Source organism: Mobula birostris, chromosome 7 (assembly GCF_030028105.1).
Source record: "Mobula birostris isolate sMobBir1 chromosome 7, sMobBir1.hap1, whole genome shotgun sequence".
NCBI classification, from domain to species: Eukaryota; Metazoa; Chordata; class Chondrichthyes; order Myliobatiformes; family Myliobatidae; genus Mobula; species Mobula birostris.
Genome location: NC_092376.1, coordinates 100,162,890 through 100,187,495, shown reverse-complemented (window position 1 = coordinate 100,187,495; position 24,606 = coordinate 100,162,890). Strand labels below are relative to the sequence as shown.

The window sequence follows — 24,606 nt, the reverse complement described above, 5'->3', positions numbered from 1 at the left end:
CGGGAGAGGTAAAGGCAGAAAGAAGTCAGTGCAGCGTCCCCCATGGCCGTTCCCCTCAACAACAGGTACTGCTGGATATTGCTGAGGGGGATGACCTATCTGGCCAAGGCAGTAGCAGCTAGACCAATAGCACTGTGGTTGGTTCTGAGCCTCAAAAGGGTAGGGTGAAGTCAGGCAGAGCAATAGTCATAGGGGACTCGATAGTTAGGGGGGGCAGATAGGAGACTCTGCGGCAGCAAAAGAGACACCAGGATAATGTCTGGCCTCCCAGGTGCTAGGGTCCAGGATGTCGTTGAGCAATTGCAGAATATTCTTGAAATGGAGGGTGAGCAGCCAGAGGTCGTTGTACATGTTGGTACCAATGACATAGGCAGGAGAGGGGTAGAGATCCTGCACAGTAAGTTTAGGGAGTTAGGAAGGAGGCTGAAGAACAGGACCTCCAAGATGGTAATCTCCGGACTACTCCCAGTGCCACGAGCAAGGAAAGATCAAAACAGGGAGGTAGCGCAGATAGTGGAGGAGATGGTACAGGGGCCAGGGTTTCAAGTTCTTGGATCATTGGGAAATGGGTGACCTGTACAAGTGGGACAGGTTGCACCTGTATTGGAGAGGAACCAATATCTTGGGAGGGAGGTTTGCTAATGCTATTGGGGAGGGCTTAAACTAAATTTGCATGGGGCTGGGAACGGAAGTGAAGAGGCAGAGGATGGGGCAGTTGGCACACAAGTAGGGACAGCTTGTAAGGAGGTTGTGAGGAAGGATAGGCAGATGATAGTGCAAAGATGCACTCAGCCAGATGGTTTGACATGCGTCTATTTTAATGCAAGGAGCATCATAAACAAGGCAGATGAACTTAGAGCGTGGATCAATATGTGGAACTCTGATGTTGTGGCCATCACAGAGACTTGGATGGCTCAGGAGTATGAATGGCTGCTGAGTGTGCCAGGCTTTAGATGTTTCAAAAAGGACAGGAAGGGAGATAAAGAGCTGGGACATGGCATTACTTACCAGAGATAGTATCACAGATGCAGAAAAGGAGGAGGTCATGGAGGGATTGTCTACTGAGTCATTGTGGGTAGAAGTCAGAAACAGGAAGGGAGCAATAACTCTACTGGGTGTTTTTTATAGACACCCCATTAGTAACAGAGACAGATAGGGAGGCAGATTCTGGAATGGTGCAATAATAATAGGGTTGTTGTGATGGGTGATTTAAACTTTCCTAATATTGACTGGCATCTCCTTAGAGCAAGGGTTTTACTTGGGGTGGAGTTTGTTAGGTGTGTTCAGGAAGGTTTCTTGATGTAATATGTAGATAAGTCAACCAGAGGAGAGGCTGTACTTGATTTGGTATTGGGAAATGAATCTGGTCAGCTGTCAGATCTCTCAGTGGGAGACCATTTTGGAGATAGTGATCACAACTCCTTTATCATAGCACTGGAGAGGGATAGGAGCAGACAATTTGGGAAAACATTTAATTGGAGTGGGGGGAATATGATGCTATTGCGCAGGAACTGGGGAACATAAATTGGGAGCAGATGTTCTCAGGGAAATGCACATCAGAGATGTGACAAATGTTCAGGGAACATTCTGCATAGGTATGTTCCATTGAGACAGGGAAAGGATGGTAGGGTTAAAGAACCATGATGTACAAAGGATACAGAAAATCTAGTTAGGAAGAAAAGGAAAGCTTACAAAAGGTTCAAGGAACTAGGTACTGTTAGAGCTTTAGAAAATTACAAGGTTGCCAGGAAGGAGCTTAAGAATGGAATTAGGAGAGTCAGAAGGGGCCTTGGCGAGCAGGATTAAGGAAAACCCCAAGGCATTCTACAAGTACAGGAAGAACAAGAGGATGAGCCATGTGAGAATAGGGCCAATCAGGTGCGATAGTGGAAACATAGCATGGAGTCGAAGGAGGCAGCAGAGGTTCTTAATGAATATCTTGCTTCAGTATTCACCAGTGAAAAGGACCTTGGCAATTGTGGGGATGACTTACAGTGGACCGAAACGCTTCAGTGTATAGACATTAAGAAGGAGGATGTGCTGGAGCTGTTGAAAGGTATTAAGTTAGGTAAGCCACCGGGACTGGATGAGATGTACCCCGGGCTACTGTGGGAAATGAGGGAGGAGATTGATGAGCCTCTGGCGATGATCTTTGCATAATCAATAAGGATGGAGGAAGTTCCAGAGGATTGGAAGGTTGCCAATGTTCCCTTGTTCAAGAAAGGGAATAGAGATGACCCAGGAAATTATAGACCAGTGACTCTTACTTCAGTGGTGGGCAAGTTGTTGGAGAAGATCCTGAGAGGCAGGATTCATGAGTATTTGGAGAGACAAAATCCGATTAGGGATAGTCAGCATGGCTTTGTCAAGGGCAGGTCATGCCTTACGAGCTTGATTGAATTCTTTGAGGATGTAACAAAACACATTGATGAAGGTAGTGTATATGGATTTCAGTAAGGCGTTTGATAAGATTCTCTATAGAAGTCTCATTCAGAAAGTAATGAGGCATGGGATCCAAGGAGACCTTGCTTTGGGGATCCAGAATTGGCTTGCCCACAGAAGGCAAAGGGTGATTGTAGATAGTTTGGATTCTGCATGTAGGTCAGAGACTACTGGTGTTCCACAGGGATCTGTTTTGGGACCCCTCCTCTTTGTGATTTTTAAAAATGACCTGGATGAGGAAGTAGAAAGGTGGGTTAGTAAGTTGCTGATGTTGGGGGTGTTGTGGGTAGTCTGGAGAGTTGTCCGAGATTACAGCGGGACATCAGTAGGGTGCAGAGCTGGGCTGAGAAGTGGCAGATAGACTTCAACCCGGATAAGTGTGAAGTAGTACATTTCGGTAGGTCAAACTTGAAGACAAAATATAATGTTAATGGTAAGGTTCTTGGTAATGTGGAGGATCAGTAAGATCTTGGGGTCCATGTCCATAGGACATTCAAAGCTGCTGCACAGGTTGACAGTGCTTTTAAGAAGGCGTATGGTGTGATGGCATTCATCAACCATGGGATTGAGTTCAAGAGCCGTGAAGTAATTTTAAAGCTATGCAAGACCTTAGTTAGACCAGCGGTCCCCAACCACCGGGCCGCAAAGCATGTGCTACTGGGCCGCCAGGAAACAATATGATTTGGCGATATGAAATGATATGAGTCAGCTGCACCTTTCCTCATTCCCTGTCACGTCCACTGTTGGAACTTGAACGCATGTGAGGTGATTATGCACACAAGGTCATGACCCACGCATCATTCATGTCAGTGCGGGAAGAAAATCAACTCCTCGGGCTTGCAAATGACGGTGGACTGAAAAGTATGTTTGACATAACATCTCTGCCATCGTTTCAGATCAAAATCAAGGCTGAATATCCTGAGATAGCCATGAAAGCACTGAAAACGTTGCTTCCATTTCCAACATATCTCTGCGAAGCGGGGTTTTCTGCAATGAATGCAACGGAAACTAAATTGCGGAATAGACTGGACACAAGGAACCCCCTTTGAGTATCGCTGTCTCCCATCACCCCTCGATGGGACCGTCTTGTTGCAGGCAAACAAGCCCAGGGCTCCCACTGATTCACTGATATTGGTGTGTTGCAATGAATTTATTTGTTCATACGGGGAAAATATGCACTGTGTGTTTAATATTAAATTCGTTAGATAAACCCTTTTAGAAATGAAATTGAGTGTATTAGCCACTTATAAATGACTTAGCTGACTTGTCACCTATATTCCGGTCGTGATTAACACCACCACCCCCCACCGGTCGGCTGGTCCACAAGAATATTGTCAATATCAAACCGGTCTGCGGTGCAAAAAAAGGTTGGGGACCCCTGAGTTAGACCCTATTTGGAGTACTGTGTTCAGTTCTGGTCACCTCACTACAGGAAGGATGTGGATTCTATAGAGAGAGTGCAGAGGAGATTTACAAGGATGTTGCCTGGATTGGAGAACATGCCTTATGAGAACAGGTTGAGGGAACCTGGCCTTTTCTCCTTGGAGCAACAGAAGATGAGAGGTGACTTGATACAGTTGTGTAAGATGATGAGAGGCATTGATCGTGTGGATAGTCAGAGGCTTTTTCCCAGGGCTGAAATTGCTAACACGAAGGGACATAGCTTTAAGGTGTTTGGAACTAGTTACAAGGGGAATGTCAGGGGTAAGTTTTTCACACAGAGAGTGGTGGGTGTGTGGAACTCACTGCCAGTGACCATGGTAGAGGCGGATACAATAGGGTCTTTTAGGAGACTCTTAGATAGGTATATGGAGCCTAGAAAGATAGAGGGCTATGCAGTAGGGAAATAGTAGGCAGTTTCTCGAGTAGGTGATATGGTTGGCACAACATTGTGGGTCGAAGGGCCTGTTATGTGCTGTAGATTTAAAAAGAAATTCATTGAGGCAGGTTACCGTGTTCTTCTTAGGCACCAGTATAATTGAAGCCTGCTTGAAGCTGGTGGATGCCTAATACTGCTGAAGCAAGAGGTTAAAGATACCAGTGATCACTCTAATCAGTTGATCAGCACCGGTACCTGGTGATCTAGTACTTGGCCATGTACACCATCTGGGATGGATACTTTCCGTAGCTTCACTGTCCTCAAGGATGCTCCCACATCAGCCTCAGAGACCTGGGACTTCCTGTAAATACTGACACTGCCTGGGACAACCTGTAAATACTGACACTGCCTGGGACTTCCTGTAAATACTGACACAGTCCCCAAGACGCCTGTATACAGGTAGAAGGACTGCCAAGTGATCAGATTTCCTGAAATGCAGTCTGGGCATGGAATGGTAGGCATTCCTCATAGTAGTATAGCAGTGGTCAAGTGTGTTGTGGCCCCTGATGCTGCAGGATATATGCTGATGATAACTGAGCAGAGATTTCTTCAAAGATCTGTCTCTACAGCTTCCTCTGGCAGCTCCTTCCATATACTTATCATTCTCTATGTGAAGATATTGAGAGAAAAGCATCTCACAGGTGATGATCCTGCTGTCTTGTTAATTGAGCAGTAGGTGTCGTATTAACAGCTGAGCTTGCTAGTTCAGACCACGTAAGATTTTGGCACAGAATGATATTCTGTGTAAAAGATCTTTCTTTGTTTCCTGAATAGTGAGTAAAAGGGAAATGTAGAAGTCTTTACAGCAGAGCTGGGATAAATGTAAATTATACTAGATAAGACAGGGATAGGAAAAGAGAGAAAATTAGCAGCTAGAAAGAGAAAAGTAGATAATGAATTATATTGTAGGCAGTGTCATATTCACAGGCATCATGCGTGAACATATTGTGATATATGTTAACTCATTGAGTCCGAAGTGGCTGGAATTACCATGATACATTTCAGAATATATCAACAATGCCCCTGAAGCCCTGCTGTATCCGACACCTCTAGTCCACAAGATATACTTCAACAGGAAGATGAGAAAAAGGAAAGAGCATTCTGACAGGCTGCATCACTGTCTGCACAGGACTGAAAGAAGCCATAGAGGGTTGTAAGTTTAGTCGGCTCCATCTTGGGTACTAGCCTACAAAGTACCCAGGATATCTATAGGGAGTGGTGTCTCAGAAAGACAGCATCCATTATTAAGGACATCCAGCACCCAGGGCATACTCTTTTCTCGCTGTTACCGTCAGGTAGGAGGGACAGAAGCCTGAAGGCACACTCTCAGCGATTCAGGAACAGCTTCTTCCCCTCTGCCATTCGATTCCTAAATGGACATTGAACCTGTGAACACAACCTCACTTTTTAAATATATATTATTTCTGTTCTTGCACGATTTTTAATCTATTCAATATACATATACTGTAACTGATTGACTGATTTATTTATGTATTATCAGTTTTTCCTTCGATATTATGTATTGCATTGAGTTGCTGCTGAGTTAACAAATTTCATGACATGATTATATGGTTATATCCGTGATGATTAACCTGATTCTGATATTACAGGGACAATGCAGGTAAATGTTGAGTGGCACATCAATTAATGCTAATTCTGCAACAGATCTAGGGACCAAGGCTCACTCCTGACCTTTGTACTAACTATGTGGAGCTTGCATGTGATCTTCCTCATTCCAAAGATGCGGTGGGTGGTTTGTTATTCAGCTATGTAAATCATTCTTGAAGTGGAAAAGAACCTGTGAGAATTATAGAAGTGAGCATAAGCCCCGTGTCTGTGCCAAACATCAGAAAGTTTTTACACTAATTCCAATTTCATTCTCATCTCCTACACTAGGATATGAAAGGTACCACATCTACATGGGCAAGTGGGAATGAATAGGTTAGAGGGAAATAAATAGAAGAAAGGGACTGATGGGATTTCTCTGAGAATCAGCATTGACACGATGTGTTGAACAACCTCCTTCCCACATGATAAAATATTGCATAATATACTGATGCTATCCTTGTAAGGGGTTTCTTCTTTTATGTTACTGCGAAGGCTAACAAAATGGCTTCTTTGTTATGTTATAATTAAAATGGCTTTTCTGTAATAATAACTGTGATGTAAGGAGTTCTCTCTCTCTCTCCACTTGTTTGGGTTATATTATTGATAAGAGAGGGAACAAACCAATCGGGATAGATGTTATTCTTTCTTGTGTGTCTGTAAGCTATTGTTTTCGTGGGCTTTGGCACAGAAGGCACGACGGGAACAAAGAGAGGAAACGCGATGCTATGACCCTGGGCGGCGGGACCGACCCTGAGCGGGAGTCCGAGGACCAGGGTCTTCGGCGAGGAGAGGAGACGAAGACAGACTCGTGTGGAGCGTCTGGTCGACCACCGTGGTCGGGGGGTCAGAGGGGATCGGATGGTGGCAAGAAGACTCCGTTAATTGAGTTCCAACTGTTGTGCACAAAGTGGTTGAACTTTGATAAATTTGGCGCCTTTTATTTTCCTTTTATATTTTATCTCTATTAATTACATAGTTCCAGCAAGATCTATAAAGTGTAATCATTTAATCGCACATGGTGTATTGTCTGTTATTTGGCGGGGTGGGGTACATAACACAGTATCCACACAAACTTGATTAACCAGTTTGGCGGGGCCGAAGGCTGCTCCCCCTAGACGAAAGCGAGTTGAGTGAGCCTGAGGCTTACCAGGGGGCTACAGATGCTATCCTTGTTAAAGTTGGCTGAAGAGACTGGAATTCTGTATGTCATTTTGCTGAATTATTGAACCATTATTTCACTGAGAAGTATTTTGTTTTTTATTTTACATTTTCTTTTATTTTTCGTTTTACTGAATCGTGTGGATAGGAAGATCAGTTTCTTCTTTGCTCATGGTTCCAACAATAATTTATGAAGTTCTACTATCTGGTACACATGCCTAGTAATTGTTTAATGGATGTTTTCCTCGCCTCTTATACCTGGACAATGAGTGCAAGCTTCATGTTAAAGCCTAGTCAATTGATAGCAGCCATCTAGTCAAATGTTAACCAGTCAATGTTTTGGGTCAAGATCTGAACGTTGACCATCACTTGACCTCCACAGATGACCCCTGAGTTCTTCAGCCGTTTTTGACGTGAACTACTCATAGGTTATGTAGAACTAGGTTTGAGAACAAGTTCAGGGTTCAAACCACCTCACACACTTAAACATTTCCTTGTCAGTTAGGTACAATCTACTAGTTTCCAATTTCTCAAAGGAAGAGTTGTGTTTAACTGTTACAACATCCTTCAGTTTTTGTTATTACGGAACTATATAGTAGTAAGAAGTGGAATACAAAGGGAAATTAAAAGCACTAGACACAGACACACACACACACACACACACACTTGGAAGATATATAATCTTTAAAATAACTACTTGACCCATTCTGTATTTACAAATGTGTAAGAAATAACCAGTCCTGCAAAACAAATTGCATGTCTCTGCCTCATCAAGAGTGATTGGCAAGATCATCATTGCCAAAAATAAATTTTTATATTCATGATGACAGTGGCTCAGAGTGGTGATAGCAGAAATATATTGTGAACTGACTCACCTTTCATTCCTTACAGTGAACTTTGACCACTTCCAGATCTTAAGAGCAATTGGCAAGGGCAGCTTTGGAAAGGTAAGGGATTCTGCGACTTTGCACCTTGATAGTACAATGCTGATACCTACAGAATTATCCTTCTGTCTCTTTCAACAAGACCAGAGAGCTGTGAAAAATCTGGAATCGAGTATTTTGAGATTGCTAGACTTTTGCACTCTTAAGAGAACTGATCTGGGAACCGGGTGTGAAAATAAAAGACGAGGTGCAGGTTTAGGTTTAGCCCTGATCTCATTGAATGGCAGAGCACACTTGACTGCCTGAATAGGCAGCTGCTATTTCTTATATTTTTATGTTCTTGATGTTGCATCACCTCTATTGACTGTGATTGAATTTTCAACGAAGTGTGTTGGGAAAGTCAGCAAATAAATTAGTGACTCAATCTTTATTCCATTGGAACGCTAACATTTACAGGGTGGACTGATTATGAATCAGAACAGAAAGTTAACTTCAAGCCATATCACACCAGGTCACTTTGATGTGGTAAACTGACATTTAATTAGGTTCTACTTTGCCGACTAAAATGCCATGATAAAAACGTCAAGGTAGCTAAATGGATATTCACTTACTCTTTAAATGCTATTTTGTGAAGCACTGATATTTCATAAATGTAATGTGGGTATTTATGTGCATGCTTGTGAGAAAGGGAAACTCGTGTCATGGAATAGATATACCGTAACCTATTAAGATCATCAAGCCCAACTTGCCAAAGGATGCCCCCAAATGTCAAGAGGTAACAGAAGACAATAAGCTTTTTAATAATTCTCCAGGAATTGCTCTTTGCACTTAATTTTCTTCCCCAAATCCTGATTTGGAGGACAGCACCCTTCCTGTCTATCATAATCAATGCATGCTAATGCAGTGAGGCTTTTTATTAAGACATGCCTATGCCTTGGTATTATTCTCTGCACCTCGGAGCAAATTGATGTTTGAAGAAGGGCTGTGAAATGAGGTGTGACTTACAAAAATAAAATGAATATTGTAAAATGATGTCATTGAGAACACTGCATAACTGCATGGCTATGTTGAAGGTCTATGACCCTCAGATTAATCTCAAAAAAGTGCAAACTAGAATTTGAGGGAAGAGAGCAGTGCCTGGAAATGAACTAAGATGCAGACCTAGCAGTTGTCAAAACAGGAGTCAATTCAAAATCACAGGGTAGTCCCAGATCAGATATATTGGAAGGTGCAGGCATGTGCTGTATGTTTTCTATGTTTCTATGTTTCTATTCTGGGGCTGTTCCCTCTGGTGCTAGACTCACCCACTATAGGAAACATCCTCACCACATCCACTCTGTCTAAGCCATTCAATGCTTGATAGGTTTCAATGAGATCCCCCCTCATTCTTCTAACCTTCAGTGAGTACAAGCCTCAAGCCAGCAAACGCTCCTCATATATTAACCATTTCATTCCCAGGATAATTCTTGCGAACCTCCTCTGGACTCTTTCCAATGCCAGCACATCATTTCTTAGATAAGAGGCTCAAAACTGCTCAGGTGTGTCTAACCGATGCCTTATAAAATCTCAGCAGTACGTTCTTGCTCTAATATTCTAGTCTTCTTGAAATGAATGCTAACATTGCATTTTCCTTCCTTACCACTGACTCAACTTGTAAGTTAACCAGCGAATCCTGCATAATGACTTCTAAGTCCCTTTACACCTCTGATTTTTGTATTTTTTCCCCATTTAGAAAATAGATAATGCCTTTATTGCTTCTATCAAAGTGCATGATCATACACTTCCCTACACTATATTCCATCTGCCATTTCTTTGCCCAAGTCCTTTTGCAGACTCCCAGCTTCTTCAACACTACATGACCTTCCACCTATCTAGGTATTGTTTGCAAACTTGGTTACAAAACCATCAATTCCATCATCCTAAATGTTGACATATAACATGAAAAGAAGCGGCCCCAATACTGACCCCTGCGGAACACCACTTATCACCAGCAGCCAACCAGAATAGATATCCCCACTCTTTGTTTCCCACCAATCAGCCAATCTTTTATTCATGCTGGTATCTTTCTTATAATATCATGGGCTTTTATCTTTTTAAGCAGCATCACGTATGCCATCTTGTGAAAGGCCTTCAGAAAATCCAAGTACAGCAAGATTTTCTCAAGTATCCCGAAACCTCATCCTTAAGAATGGACTCCAACATTTCCCAACCGCTGAGGTCGGGCTAACTGGTCTATTTTTGTCTTTTGTCTCCCTCCCTTGTTGAACAGTGCAGTGACATTTGCGATTTTCCAGTGCTTCAAAACCGTTCCAGAATCTTGTGATTCTTGAAAGGTTATTACTAATGCCCCTACAATCTCTTCAGCCACCTTTTATAGAACTATGGAGTGCAGTCCCTCTGGTCCAGGTGACTTATCTACCTTCAGACTTTTCAGCTTCCCAATAACCTTCTCCTTAATAATAGCAATGACACTCACTTCTGCCCCTGACACCCTCAAATATCTGGCAGGCTGCTAGTACCTTCCACAGTAAAGACCGATGCAAAAGATAGGTTTGATAACAGAATATACACATGAGGAATTATTGTCCTCCACGTAGTGTTTGGGTATAGAGTCAGAGAGTCGTACCCCATGGAAGCAGGCTCTTCTGCTCAATTGCCCATGCCAACCACAATTTCCATCGAAGCTAGTCCCATTTGCATATGTATGGCCTATATCTCTCTAAACCTTTCCTATCCATGTTCCTGGCCAAGTGCTTTTAAATTGTTGTCAATGTGCCTGCCTCAACTATCTCCTCTAGCAGCTCACTTCATTACACTGACCACCACCTGACTGAAAAAAATTGCCCTGCATTTTCCAATCAAATCTTTCCCATCTCACTTTAGATCTATGTCTTCTAGTTCTTGGTTCCCTAACCCTGGGAAAAAGACTGTGCACATTGAGCCCCATCTGTGTCTCTCGTTGTTGTATACACCCCCATAGCTCACCACTAATTCTATGCTCCAGTGAAAAAGTCCCAACATGCTCAACGGAGGTGATTGGTGAAGGGGTTAGTCAGGTAGATGACTGGGGATTGACAGACCTGGACAGGAAGGGCAGGTGAATCAGCAGGAGGAAGCGACCTCAGTATGGTCAGGCTTAGTACTCATTGTCAAACACCTATGATGTTCATGGGCCTCCATGAGCTATGTAGTTTTGCACATGCAATGACAAACAAGCATTGCCCCACCACTTAATGTTATTCCATGCCCTAACTTGGTAGAATTTCTCAATACACTTCCTCTTTCCCTTTCAAAACATTCCTTAAGACCTTCCACCTTGACTAATTGAAGAATTAGTGTTGTAGTATTTTAGATTATGAAGACACGTAGTCCCCTTTTATTGTAATTTTGTAATGCATGCATTAAGAAATGATACATTATTTCTTCCGGTGTGATATCACAAAACACAGGACAAACCAAGACTGAAAAAACTGACAAAACCACATAATTATACATATAGTTACAACAGTGCACAATACCATAACTTGATGAAGAAAGTCCGTGAGCACAGTAAAGTTCAAAGTTTTTCAAATGTCCCACATCTCACGCAGTCAGGAGAGGGAAGAAAAACTCTCCCTGCCATGCCGACCACAATCCGACTCTGAGTCATCCGAAAACTTCAAGCTCTGATCAGCTCTCCGACACCGGGTACTGAGCGCCATCTCTGTCCGAGCGATTCGACCTCTTTCTTGGTCGCCAAAAGCAGGCAAGGCCGGGGATTTTGAGGCCTACCCCCCGAAAGATTCCCGACCACACGGTAATGACATCAGCAGACGGGCATTTCAGAAATTTCTCCAGATGTTCCTCTGTGCTTTCACGTCCATTCTCCATCAAATCAGAAATTGTCCACGGCCCCTATTTAACAGATACGACATCATTTTTCACCGGAGAGCTGCGCACGCGCGGCATACTGCCATCTTCTCCTCGAGAGTATTATATCAATGTTCAAAATGTTCAAAGTAAATTTATTTTCAAGGAACATATATGTCAGCATATACAACTCTGAGATTCATTTTCTTGTGGGCATACTCAATAAATCCATAATAGAATAATAACCATAATAGAATCAATGAAAGACTGCAGCAACTTGGGCATTCAACCAATGTGCAAAAGACACAAACTGTGCAATACAAAAAGAGAAATAATAATAAATAAATATGTAATAAATATAGAGAACATGAGATGAAGAGTCCTTGAAAGTTGGAACATTTCAATAAAGTGAAGTTGAGTGAAGTTACCCCCTTTGGTTCAGGAGCCTGATGTAATAACTATCCCTGAACCTAGTTGTGTGAGTTCTGTGGCTCTTGTAACTTCTTTCTGATGGTAGCAGTGCGAAGAGAGCATATCCTGGGATTAGGGGGGTCCTGGTGATGGATGCTACTTTCTGCCACAACGTTTTGTGTCGATATGCTCAATGGTTGGGAGATCTTTACTTGTGATGGACTGGACCGTATCCACTACTTTTTGTAGGATTTTCCATTCAAGGGCATTGGTGTCTCCATACCAGGCTATGAAGCAATAAGTCAATATGCTCTCCACTACGCCATTATAGAAGTTTGTCAAAGATTTTGATGTCATGCTGAATCTTCGCAAACTCCCAAGGAAGCAGAAGTACTGCTGTGATTTCTTAGTAATTGTCCCAGGACAGGTCCTCTGAAATGATAACACCAAAGAATTTAAAGTTGTTGACCCTCACCACCTCTGAAACTCCAATGAAGACCTTTGGTTTCTCCTCCTTAAGTCAATCATCAGCTCCTTGGTTTTGCTGATGTTGAGTAAGAGGTTGTTGCTGTTACACCACTCAGCCAGATTTTCAGTCTCCCTCCTGTATGCTGATTCATCACCACCTTTGATTTGGTCTACGACAGTGGTGTCGTCAGCAAACTTGAATATAGCATTGGAGCTGTGCTTAGCCACACAGTCAGAAATGAAAAGCGAGTAGAGCAGTGGGCTATGCACACAGCCTTGTGGTGCACTTGCGATGATAGAGACTGTGGAGGAGATGTGGTTGCCAAAACGAACACACCAAGGGAGTGTTTGTAACATACACTTTTCCTGTCATTTAGGGCATGAAGAGTGACAGATGGAATTGCATTTGAGAAATTAATGATATTTGATCATCCCTTAAAGTCTTTAAACGTCTAAACTGTCTAAACAAGAAAAACAAATATGAGGCAATGAAATGGCTGAGATAGAAACATAGAAAACCTGCAGCACAATACAGGCTCTTTGGCCCACAAAGCTGTGCCGAACCTATCCTTACCTGAGAAATTACCAAAGGTTACCCATAGCACCCTAGTTTTCTGAGCTCCATATACTGTACCTGTTTAGGAGTCTCTTAAAAGACGCTATCGTATCTGCCTCCACCACCATCGCTGGCAGCCCATTCCACACACTCACCACTCTCTGCGTAAAAGAACTTATCCCTGATATCTCCTCTGGACCTATTTACAAGCACCTTAAAACTGTGTCCTCTTGTGATAGCCATTTCAGCCCTGGGAGAAAGCCTCTGACTATGCACACGACCAATGCCTCTCATCGTCTTATACACCTCTATCAGGTCACCTCTCATCCTCCGTCACTCCAAGGAGGAAAGGCTAAATTCACTCAACCTATTCTCATAAGGCATACTCCTCAATCCAGGCAACATCCTTGTAAATCTCCTCTGTGCCCTTTCTATGGTTTCCACGTCCTTCCTGTAGTGAGGTGACCGGAATTGAGCACAGTACTCCAAGTGGGGTCTGACCAGGGTCCTATATAGCTGCAACATTACCTCTTGGCTCCTAAACTCAATCCCACGATTGATGAAGGCCAATGCACCATATGCTTTCTTAACCACAGAGTCAACCTGCGCAGCAGCTTTGTGTGTCCTATGGACTCTGACCCCAAGATCCCTCTGATCCTCCACACTGCCAAGAGTCTTACCATTCTGTCATCATATTTGAGACTTGGTCATGGAATTTGAATATAACAGTTGTGTATTGTGTTCTGTGAATATTTGGAGATGAGAAAGTAAAATTAATGGACAAAATCATTACTAGTTGTTAAGATGCAATTTCACTTACTTTGATTGAACTTTCTAAGAAAATGTAGTAAGGACCATTACTTAAAACAAATCAAAGTTCAACGTTCAAGGTTAATTTATCAAAGTAGATACATATTACCCTATATTGCCTCGAGGCATTCACATGAAAACATGAAATACCATTGAACTTCACAAAAAAGCTATGCCCAAACAGGTAAAGATTGACAAACAACCAATTTGCAAACAAAGACAAACTGTGCAAATTATTAAAAAATGCTGAGAACAAGAGGTTTAACGAGTCCTGGAAATTGAGTCTGTAGGTCGTAGAATCAGTTTAGCCTAGTGTGGTTGAAATTATCTATACTGGTTCATGAGCCTGATGGCTGTAGGGTAATACCTGCTGCTGAATCTGGAGGTATGGGACTCCTATACGTCCTGCCTGATGACAGTAGTGAGAAGAGGGCCTGGCTAGATGGTGGGGGTCTTTGATGCTGCTCCATGTAAATAGACTCATTGGCAGAGAGGGTTTTGCCTGTGATGGGCTGGCGTGTATCCACCGCTTTGTGTAGCCTTCCTTTCCTAGACATTGGTGTTTCCATACCAGGTCATTCTTCCTATGAATTTGCTTTATAGAAGTCTCTGGTTTCATATGTGTAGATGCTCTTGAGATCTGTTTTATTTCAGTCTTTTCCAACATTCTGGTATAATTTAGTAATATAAAAAACGTTAATTGCTATATACCTGGATATTCGGTACTGTAAAAAGGATTATTTGAACAATGAGATTGAAAGCCTCCATTTACTGAAAGAATGAATTAGAGTTGTATGTCTGTCATGTTGAACTATGTGGTTCACGATGGTTGCAGGAATTTTATTACCCGGTGCGAGCTGACATTCCAAGCCCAGCCTGGTTGTTTTGGTGATGATGTGTGAAAACTGGCGTACATGGCCAATCTTCTAGATGGTCCTCCACTCAGCCTGTTCAGCACTTTATGGGAGCAAGGATACCCTGCAGCCAAGTCGTTCTGACATTTCATGGCAGAGTTAAGGAGGGTTTTTGACCTTCCAGTATGGGGTCAGGAAGCCGCCCACTGACTCTTGGGCCTGCGCCAAGGCAGAGGAATGCGAGAGCCTATGCAGTCAAATTCCATACGCTTGTAGTAGAGACGGATTGGAATGAGCTCTCTCATCACTGGCTTCCAGCATGGACTGAACGCAAGGGTCCAGCATGAGATCGCTGTCCAGGACAAGCAGGATAGTCTGGATGACCTGATTAATCTGGTTATTCGAGTTGACGACCCGGTAACTGAGTGGCGCAGGGAAAGAATGTTTCAAGCTTCCTACTGATCACCGTCTTTCCTCGCCCTCTCTCCCTCCCTCACCACCTAGCACCCAGTCCACAGAGGAGCCTATGCAAGTCGGGCACTTGTGCCTGTCTCAGGCGGAACGAGAGTGGCGCAGAAGAACAGGTTCCTGCCTGTGGCAATCCAGGATATTTCCAGGCGGCATGTTCCGAGTGACCAGTAAAGGAGAATACCCGTCAGCAGGGAGAGTAATCCTGATGGGTCGGTTCTCTCTTCAGTCAGCTTCTCCTAATTTTGTAATGCTCACATCTTCCTTGTCGTGGAGGTCTCCGATCATGGACTTAGGGTGTTTATCAACTCCGGTGCAGCTGGGAATCTCATGGATATCTCTCCAGCTCAGAGTTGGGGAGTTCTGACTCAGGAATTAAGGGAAAGATCAAAGTCAAGGCTTTGGACAGTCGACGTTTGGGCACCGGCCACCAACCCCTCCAACTTGTGCTACCATCATGAAGCAGTCTCTTTCTATCTGGTTGATTCGCCTGAACTGCCACTGGTACTGGTCTGGCCTATATGTGACTCCAGACCCACAACAAGTGGCCTAGCAAGCCATTCTGTGGCATCCGACCGCTAAAAAGAAAATAAGGAATGAACCTGGATGGATCACCTGCCATCGACCTTAGCATTGGAAACGACAATGGCAAACCAGCCCTGTCGATTCTGCAAAGTCCTTCTTACTAACATCTAGAGACTTGTGCCATAGTTGGGAGAGCTGTCTCACAGACTAGTCAAGCAATAGCCTGACATAGTTGTACTGACAGAATCATACCTTACAGTTAACATTCCAGACTCCACCATCACCAATCCTGGATATGTACTGTCTCACCGGCAGGACAGGCCTAGCAGAGGTGATGGCACAGTGGTATAGAGCAGAGAGGTAGTTACCCTGGAAACTCTTATCATTGACTCTGGACCCCATGAAGTCTTACAGCACCAGGTTAAACATGGGCAAGGAAACCTTCTGCTGATTACCACATACCGTCCTCCGTCTGCTGATGAATCAGTACTCCTCCATGCTGAGCAGCACTTGGAGGAGGCACTGAGGGAGGCAAGGGCACAGAGTGTACTCTGGGTGGAGGACTTCAATGTCCATCACCAAGAGTGGCTCGGTAGTCCCAATACAGACCGATCTGGTTAAGTCCTACTGGACATAGACTGGGACTACAGCAGGTGGTGAGGGAACCAACAAGAGGGAAAAACACGCTTGACCTCATTCTCACCAACCTGCCTGACACAGACCTAGGTTCTGGGTCCTTGTCCAGTCTCTGGCTCGGAGTCCAAACCCAAGCCTCGTCATGTCCTCACCTCGAGGAACCCAAGCCTCGTCATGTCCTCGCCTCGAGGAACCCAAACCTCGTCATGTCCTCGCCTCGAGGAACCCAAGCCTCATCATGTCCTTGCCTCAAGGAACCCAAGCCTCGTCACGTCCTCGCCTCGAGGAACCCAAGCTACGTTCAGTCGTGTAGCCACGTCATGTCCTCGCCTAGATCCAGGGTCCAAGCCGGAGTCAAGACCCAGGTTTCGGGTCCTTGTCCAGTATCTGGCTCGGACTCCAAGCCCACACTCCTAGTTCCCTGTTCCTAGTCCTGGTCCTGCTTGTGTAACCAATGTCCTAGCCCAAGTCTGTGTTCTTGTCCCAGCTCCTCGTCTGCATCCAGTCACGTCCCTAACTCTAGTCCTGTCCTGTTCCTAGTACTTCAGTGTCTGTGTCTTGCATTTGGGTCTACCCATCAACGCCCCCCTTTATGACAAGCAAGCTTCTTTTTTGTGAGCAAGAAAGATGGCAAGCTCCGTCCCTGCATCGATTATTGGCCTCTGAATAACACCAATGTGAAGAACTGCTACCCTCTTCCCTACTGGCATCTGTGTTTCAACATCTTCAAGGAGCAACCATGTTTTCCAAAATTGATCTGTGCAATGCTTACAATCTGATTCACATAAGAGAAGGGGATAAGTAGAAGACAGCATTCAACACCTCTATTAGCCACTATGAGTACCTTGTGATGCCTTTTGGTCTGGCCAACACCCTGCTGTATTCCAGGCCTTGGTTAACGATGTGCTCAGGGACATGTTGAACCAGTTTGTGTTTGTGTATTTAGATGACATCCTTACCTATTCCCGCTTTCATCAGGAGCACTTCCAGTATGTCCGGAGAGTACTCAGACGCTTTCTTGAAAATAACCTTTACACCAGGCCTGAAAAATGTGAATTCTATAAAGACCAGGTGTCGTTTTGGGCTATATCCCATCCAGTGTTCAAATGGACCGTAGTAAAGTTCAGGCAGTTGCAGAGTGGCCCAAACCGTCTACAGTCAAACAGGTATGGCGCTTAATGGGGTTTACGAACTTTTATCGCCGCTTCATGTGGAATTTTAGCTTTTTCGTGGCTCCTATAAATACACTCAGCAAGAAGATCTCTGCATTGGACAGACAGTGCTGACCAAGCTTTTTCGGAGTTACAGCAACATTTTACCACTGCCCCACTGCTGTAACACCCAGACCCATCTCAGCCATTCATGGTCGAGGTGGATGCATCCGATGTCAGCATTGGAGCTGTCCTCTCTCAGCGCTCATCTGCGGATAGCCGGCTGCACCCTTTCCTGTCACTTGACTCTGGCTGAGAGGAATTACAATGTTGGGAACTGGGAACTTCTGGCTGTCAAGGAGGCCCTGGAGGAATGGCGACACTGGCTGGAGGGGGCAGAGCATCCTTTCTTGGTCTGGACAGATCACAAGAACCTCTCCTACATTCAGGATACAATGAGACTCCACTCTCAACATGCCCAGTGGGCTTTCTTCTTCACAGGGTTCAATTTCATTCTCACCTATCATCCTGGCAGCAAGAATACAAAAGCAATTCAACAGATCTGAGGACAATGCCGATCCAGAGCCAATTCTTCCTCACTCGTGTATTGATACTCAGGAGATCTGGGGAATAGAGGCAGAGGTAAGTGCTATCAAACAGTTGGACCCAGGACGAGTGGGGAACCTCCCAACTGGCTGTTTTCTCCTGCTGTTGTGCATACCGAAGTGTTGGAATGGGGTCATTCCTGCCATCTGGCTGGACATTCAGGAATTCAACAGACCCAGGAGTTTATAAAGAGACAATTTTGGTGGCCATCTGTGTCCCAAGATATCCACCACTTTGTATCTGCTGTGCTCGGAGCAAGACATCATGCCAGTGTCCTACGGGTCCAGATGTTCAGATATTTGGATCATTGGGCTCTCTTCCAGGGAAGATGGGACCTGTGCAGAAGAGACAGTTTGCACCTTAACTGGAGGGGGCCAATAACCTAACAGGAATGTTTCCTAGTGCAATGAGACGGGGCAGGTGACAGGTTTGTGTTTGTGTTGTGTTGGATCAGTAGTGATTTAACGCCATTAGTTTCAAAGTAAGTATGAAAAAACTTAGGTCTGGTCAGCAGGATGCAATTCTAAATTGCAGAAAAGCCAGCTTTGATGGTATCAGAAAGGATCTGGCAAGTGTGGGTTGGGACAGGTTGCTTTCTGGCAAAGGTGTACTTGGTAAGTGGGAGGCTTTCAAAAGTGACATTTTGAGAGGCCAAAACATGTATGTGCCTGTCAGATAAAAGATAAAGATAACAGGTGTAGGGAATCTTGAATTTCAAGAGATATTGAGCACTGGTTAATAAAAAAATTGGAGATGCATTGCAGGAATAGACAGGTAGGAACAAATGAGGTGCTTGTGGAGTATAAGAAATGTAAGAGAACACAAAGAAATCAGGAAGGCTAAAAGAAGACATGAAGTTGCCTTAGCAGACAAGGTGAAGGAGAATCCCAAGAGATTCTACAGATATGTTAAAAGCAAATGGATGGCAAGGGATATAATTGGTCCTATTTAAGGGACGGGATATATGAGTGTAGATAGACGCGGACTGATTAAGGGTAATCAACATGGCTTCATGCGTGGCAGGTCATGTCAAACCAGTCTTAGAGAGTTTTCAAGGAATACATTTGATAAGGTCCCACATGGGAGGTTGGTCAAGAAGGTTCAGTCACTGAGCATTCAAGATGAGATACAATTGATTAGATACTGGCTTTGTGGGAGAAGCCAGCAAGTGGTAGTAGATGGTTGCCTCTCTGACTGGAGGCCTGTGACTAGTGGAGTGCTGCAGGGATTGGTGCTGGATCGTTATTGTTTGTCATCTATATCAATGATCTGGATGATAATATGGTTAACTGGATCAGCAAATTTGAGAATGGCACTGTAATGTTGAATCAGGTTCGCGGGTCTGGCAAGTAAGACAGGAGATGCACTGACTTTGAATATGTAATTTGATCATTTATTTACAAACAGTAAAAAATTGACCAAACATTCATGTTCCCCAAATTGCAGACACTACAGAAGTGAATACTCAACAACCATATGCACGTTCAACAAACATACTGAGTTAAAAGTGTGGACAGAACATGCCTTCCTAATCGTCATGTGCATCATTCCCTTAAACAAAGAGAGCGACATGTCAGTCCATAGTCTCCTCTACTGCCGCGATGTGGTCATACTCAGGTTGGAGGAGCAACACTTTATATTCCATCTGGGTAGCTTCCAACCTAATGGCATGAACATTGATTTCTTGAACATCTGGTAACTCCCCCCACTTTCACCATTCCCCACTGCCTCTCTCACCATACCACTTTACCTGCCTGTCACCTCCCTCCGGTGCACCTCCCCCTTCTCTTTCTTCCATGACTTTCTGTCCTCTCCTATAAGATTTCCTCTTCTTCAGCCCTTTATCTCCTTCACCAATTGACTTCCCAGTTCTTTACTTCACTCCTCCACCTCTCCAGGCTTCACCTCTCACCTACTACCTCCCCTCCCCCGCCATCTTCTCACTCTGACCTCTCATCTGTTTTTCTCCAGTCCTGATGAAAGGTCTCAGCCTGAAACGTTGACTGTACTCTTTTCCATAGATGTTGCCTGGCCTGCTGAGTTCCTCCAGCATCTTGTGTGAGCCCCTTCCATATGCCATTTTATATACCCAGGATATTTGAAACTGGACACTGGGCAGCTATCCAATGGAAAAAGCAGCTGCAGTTTCTAAACTAACCAAGCACAATGGAAGTGACATTCGACAATCAGAATAAGGCATGTCCCCTGTCTCCCCGTCCCCCCCCCCCAACAAGGCAGACACCAAGATTGTGGGTGTAGTGGACAGCAAGGAAGACTATCATGGCTTCCAAAGGGTTCTGAACCAGCTAGAAAAATTAGGTAAATATTGGCAAATGGACTTTAATGCGGACAAGTAGGACCAACTAGGAGTAGGTCTTACACAGTGAATGGTAGTACACTGAGGAGTGCGGTAGAACAAAGGTATCCAGGAATACAGGTCCATAATTTATTGAAAGTGGTGTCACAGTGGTAGGGTCAGAAAGAAAGCTTTTGGCACATTGGCCATTGTATATCAAAGTATTGACAACATGAGATGGGTTGTAATGTTGTATAACACTTTGGCTTGTATAAGATTTTGAGGCCTAATTTGGAGTATTATGTGCAGTTTTAGTCACCTACTTAGAGGAAAGATGCAAAGAAGGTTGAAAGAGTACAGAGAAAATTTACAAGGATGTTGCTGCATCTGGAGGGCCTGAATTAAAGGGTAAGATTAAATAGGTTAGGACTTTATTTCTTGGAACGTAGAAGATTGAGGGGAGATTTGATAGAGGTATACAAAATTCTGAGGGGTATAGACAGGGTAATTGTAAGCAGGCTTTTTCCACTGAGGTTGGGAGGGACTACAACTAGAAGTTATGGGCTAAGGGTGAAAGGAGAAAAGTTTAAGAGGAACATGAGGGGAATCTTCTTCACTCAGAGAGCTGTGAGTGTGTGGAACGAGCTGCCAGTGCAAGTAGTGCATGCAAGCTCAATTTCAACGTTTACAAGAAGTTTGGATAGGTACAAGGACGGTAGGAGATATGGAGGGCTATGGTCCTGGTGCAGGTGGATGGGACAAGTTAAATGGTTTGGCACAGACTGGAAGGGTTAAAGGGCCTGCTTCTATGCTGTACTTTTCTATGACTATTATACAATCAGTTATTAACAGTTTGCAGCTATGTCTCTTTACTCTCCTGCTACCTGGAAAGGAACACAATACCAAAACTTACCTCTTTGTATATTTCTGTTCCTCTCCGTAGATGCTGCCTGACCTGTCGAACTCTTCCAGCATTTTATGTGTGTTGCCCATAATTTCCAGCATCTGCAGAATTTATTGTCTGTATACGTCTCCCGTCTCTCATTCCAACTCTCCTATTCTCAGCTGCTTCTGCCTAGAAAGGAACTGAAACTCAAACACGAGGAAATCTGCAGATGCTGGAAATTCAAGCAACACACACAAAATGCTGGTGGAATGCAGCAGGCCAGACAGCATCTATAGGAAGAAGCACAGTCGACGTTTTGGGCCGAGTCCCTTCGTCAGGAAACTCCTCTCTTTATACATCTCGGGCCTTTTGCTCCATGTTTTGGAATTAGGAATTAGCCGATGATTAGCCAGATTAGTTTCACGGACAATTGTCTGGGCAAAGTTACAGTGGGTTAGGTGGGTTGTCGATATTCTAGAACAGCCTGGCCAGATTTGTGGTAGTTCTGCAGGATAAGCCTTAAGCAAAGAAGATATTGCTGAAACCATCAACTTCATTGTTCAGAACATCAAACTGTTTATTGATGTCACCTGCAAGTGGTCAAAGACTGACTCCTGTGATGCTGCGAACCTGAGATAGAGGAAATAATGGATCATTTTCTGGCTGACAATATTTTTAAATTACTCAGCTTTGTCTTTTTTAGACAGTGCTGGTTGATTATTAGGAATCAGGATATCAATGGTTCCACTTTCTGTTGTTAGTTCTTTAATTGTTCACCATGTCTGTGATTGCTCGTGGCAGGGCTACAGAGTTTTGATCTAATCCAATGATTGTGAAATCGTTTGCCTTATGCACTGTTTAGCATGAATATCCTATCTGTAACTTCACACATTTACTTTGTGCAGATCCTAAGGTGGTTGGTCCCTGGACTGTTGGTGTAGGAGGGGTGATTGATATGTTCGCCACCAGTTTGCAACATATGGTCTTTTACTCGCAAGAAAGCACATTCATCGTTAACTCATCTCCTTCTACCTTAGGCCACGAACTTATCAATCACCCCTGATGAGTTACTAACTGATAAGTTATTAACTTCAAACTTTCTGCATAATCACCCAAAGAGTTGAACTGCATGTGCATGTAAAGAGAGCCATATAACTCATCTCCTTCTACCTTAGGCCATGAACTTATGAATCACCCATCTGTGGACACTTTCTGGAGGTCCAAGGTCCCTATGCTCCATGACCGCTGGACCAAGTGTGTAAATGTAGGATGGGACTATGTTGAAAAATAAATATGCTCAGTTTTCTAAAACTGACTCCTTCTACCTTAGGCCACGAACTTATCAATCACCCCTCGTAGTGCATGAGCATCCTGTAAATCTGTTTATCTGTCCTAAGGGTATTCTATGACTCCATTTAGCTGAAGAATCACATGGTGTACTTACTTTGTAATAAGTAACAACAAGTGGAACAGTCAAGTTGGTAGCAAGAGATGGAAGACTTAGTATGTATTGTGATAAATGTGCTTCCTTGCAAGTAAAAAATGATACGTTGCAAACTGGTGGTGAGAATGGGTTTGGGATGGTTACTGTGTCAATGGATACCCCATCCATGAATTACAGATTTTGTCCACCATAAGTGACTGTGGTGGTGAAGTACAATGATGCTAAACTGTGCCTGAAGTGTTCCAATGAGACCAGTCATTACATTGCTTAATGCAGTGTTAACAGTCAAGTCTATAATTATCCAAAGATATTCTGCCTGGAAATCCAAGGCTAGGATATACAGCAAAAATGATTTGAGTGGCAATTCAAAACAATAGATATAGGATTTCATTGTCGGAATTTAATTCAGAGAATGAAGAACAAAGATTGTACAGTATCTAACCATCAGCCCTTCCAGTGAAGTTGCTGACAGACCTGCTGAATTCCTCTAGCTTCTTGTCTATTGCTACAGATTCCAGCATCTGCAGTGTCCTGTGTCTCCTTCCAGTAATTTTGATGATTGACAGCCAATGTATTGACCATGGATTAGTCATACTTTACTGATCGCGAGGTAAATTGCTAGCGCTATATTCACAATTTTCCACATACATTCCACCTGCCACTTACGTACATGTCCGTTCAGTTAGCCTTCCTCCATCCCGAAGCCTTTCTGCATCTTCATCATGGTCCTTACTGCCTCCCAGTTTTATATCATCAGCAAACAGATACATTGCATTTGTTTTTCACACCCAAATCATCAGTATGGATTGTGAATAGTACATAACTTGTCACAACCCAAACGTGACCCGTTCAGTCTCACTCAGTTTACTTTCTGTTAGCCAATACACAATCCACAGAAGTATATTACCCCCAATCTCATGTCTTAACTACTATTTTATAAAGTTATACCAAAACCTCCCAGCTCTTACATCTATGCCCTAATTTCTGAGGTAAGCATCCCAGGTGCCTTCTCCACCAACCTGCCACTTACTGTCTGTCAACAGTATAGACTGCAATTAATTTAACCCTAGCTCCTATCCTTGCAGTGTCCTGCTAGTTCTAGTTTGCCACTTATCCTTACTCTGTGTTCTGTTAGCTATTCAGACCTTATTTGATGTTGATAAATTTTCATGGATGCAAAAGAAAAGTCAGTTATAATTATTAGGATTGTGCACGCAAGTTACTTGTACCTAACTGTTCAATGAGTAAGTGGGATGTAAAAGAAAGTGTTTATTGAAATGACAATGAGAAGCATGATAGTACAGTATATCTAAGTGAAAGGACATACTGTAATCCTATTGGACGGGAGAGTCTTGTGGTGTGCCTGATTTGTATCTATGATCTCCATGTTTCAGATCAGACACAGTATGTGTGGCTCATCATAGATTTGCTGGCCCACCCATAGGTCCTGCATCACACTGGTGATATCAGTTAGTGTCAGAGGCATGCACTGATGATGCCTGGGTTTCTCACCCCTGATAAATCAGCTTTTCAGCTTTGCAGGCAGCCCCAGACATCTCAAAAACCAGCAGCAGCTGTGATCATTGTCGCCGTAGCCAAGACTAGTTGATGTGGATCAATTTAGTTAAATAAACTTCAATAACTGATTCAGTAAGAACAAATGTAATTACATTGT

The 24,606-nt window shown here is 43.6% G+C and overlaps 1 protein-coding gene across 5 annotated transcripts in view; it reads left to right on the top strand.

Moving 5' to 3' along the window:
* Nucleotides 1–24,606, top strand: part of LOC140200777 (serine/threonine-protein kinase 32A-like) — a 329,027-nt gene that overhangs the window by 80,446 nt on the left and 223,975 nt on the right. For 4 of the 5 annotated variants that reach the window (XM_072264378.1, XM_072264377.1, XM_072264379.1 and 1 more), the window contains exon 2: nucleotides 7,979–8,034. In XM_072264378.1, coding sequence (XP_072120479.1) covers nucleotides 7,979–8,034 — 56 coding nt within the window. Of the gene's footprint in view, nucleotides 1–7,978; nucleotides 8,035–10,107; nucleotides 10,189–24,606 lie in introns of those variants that run through there. The other variant, XM_072264381.1, reaches the window with a different exon arrangement.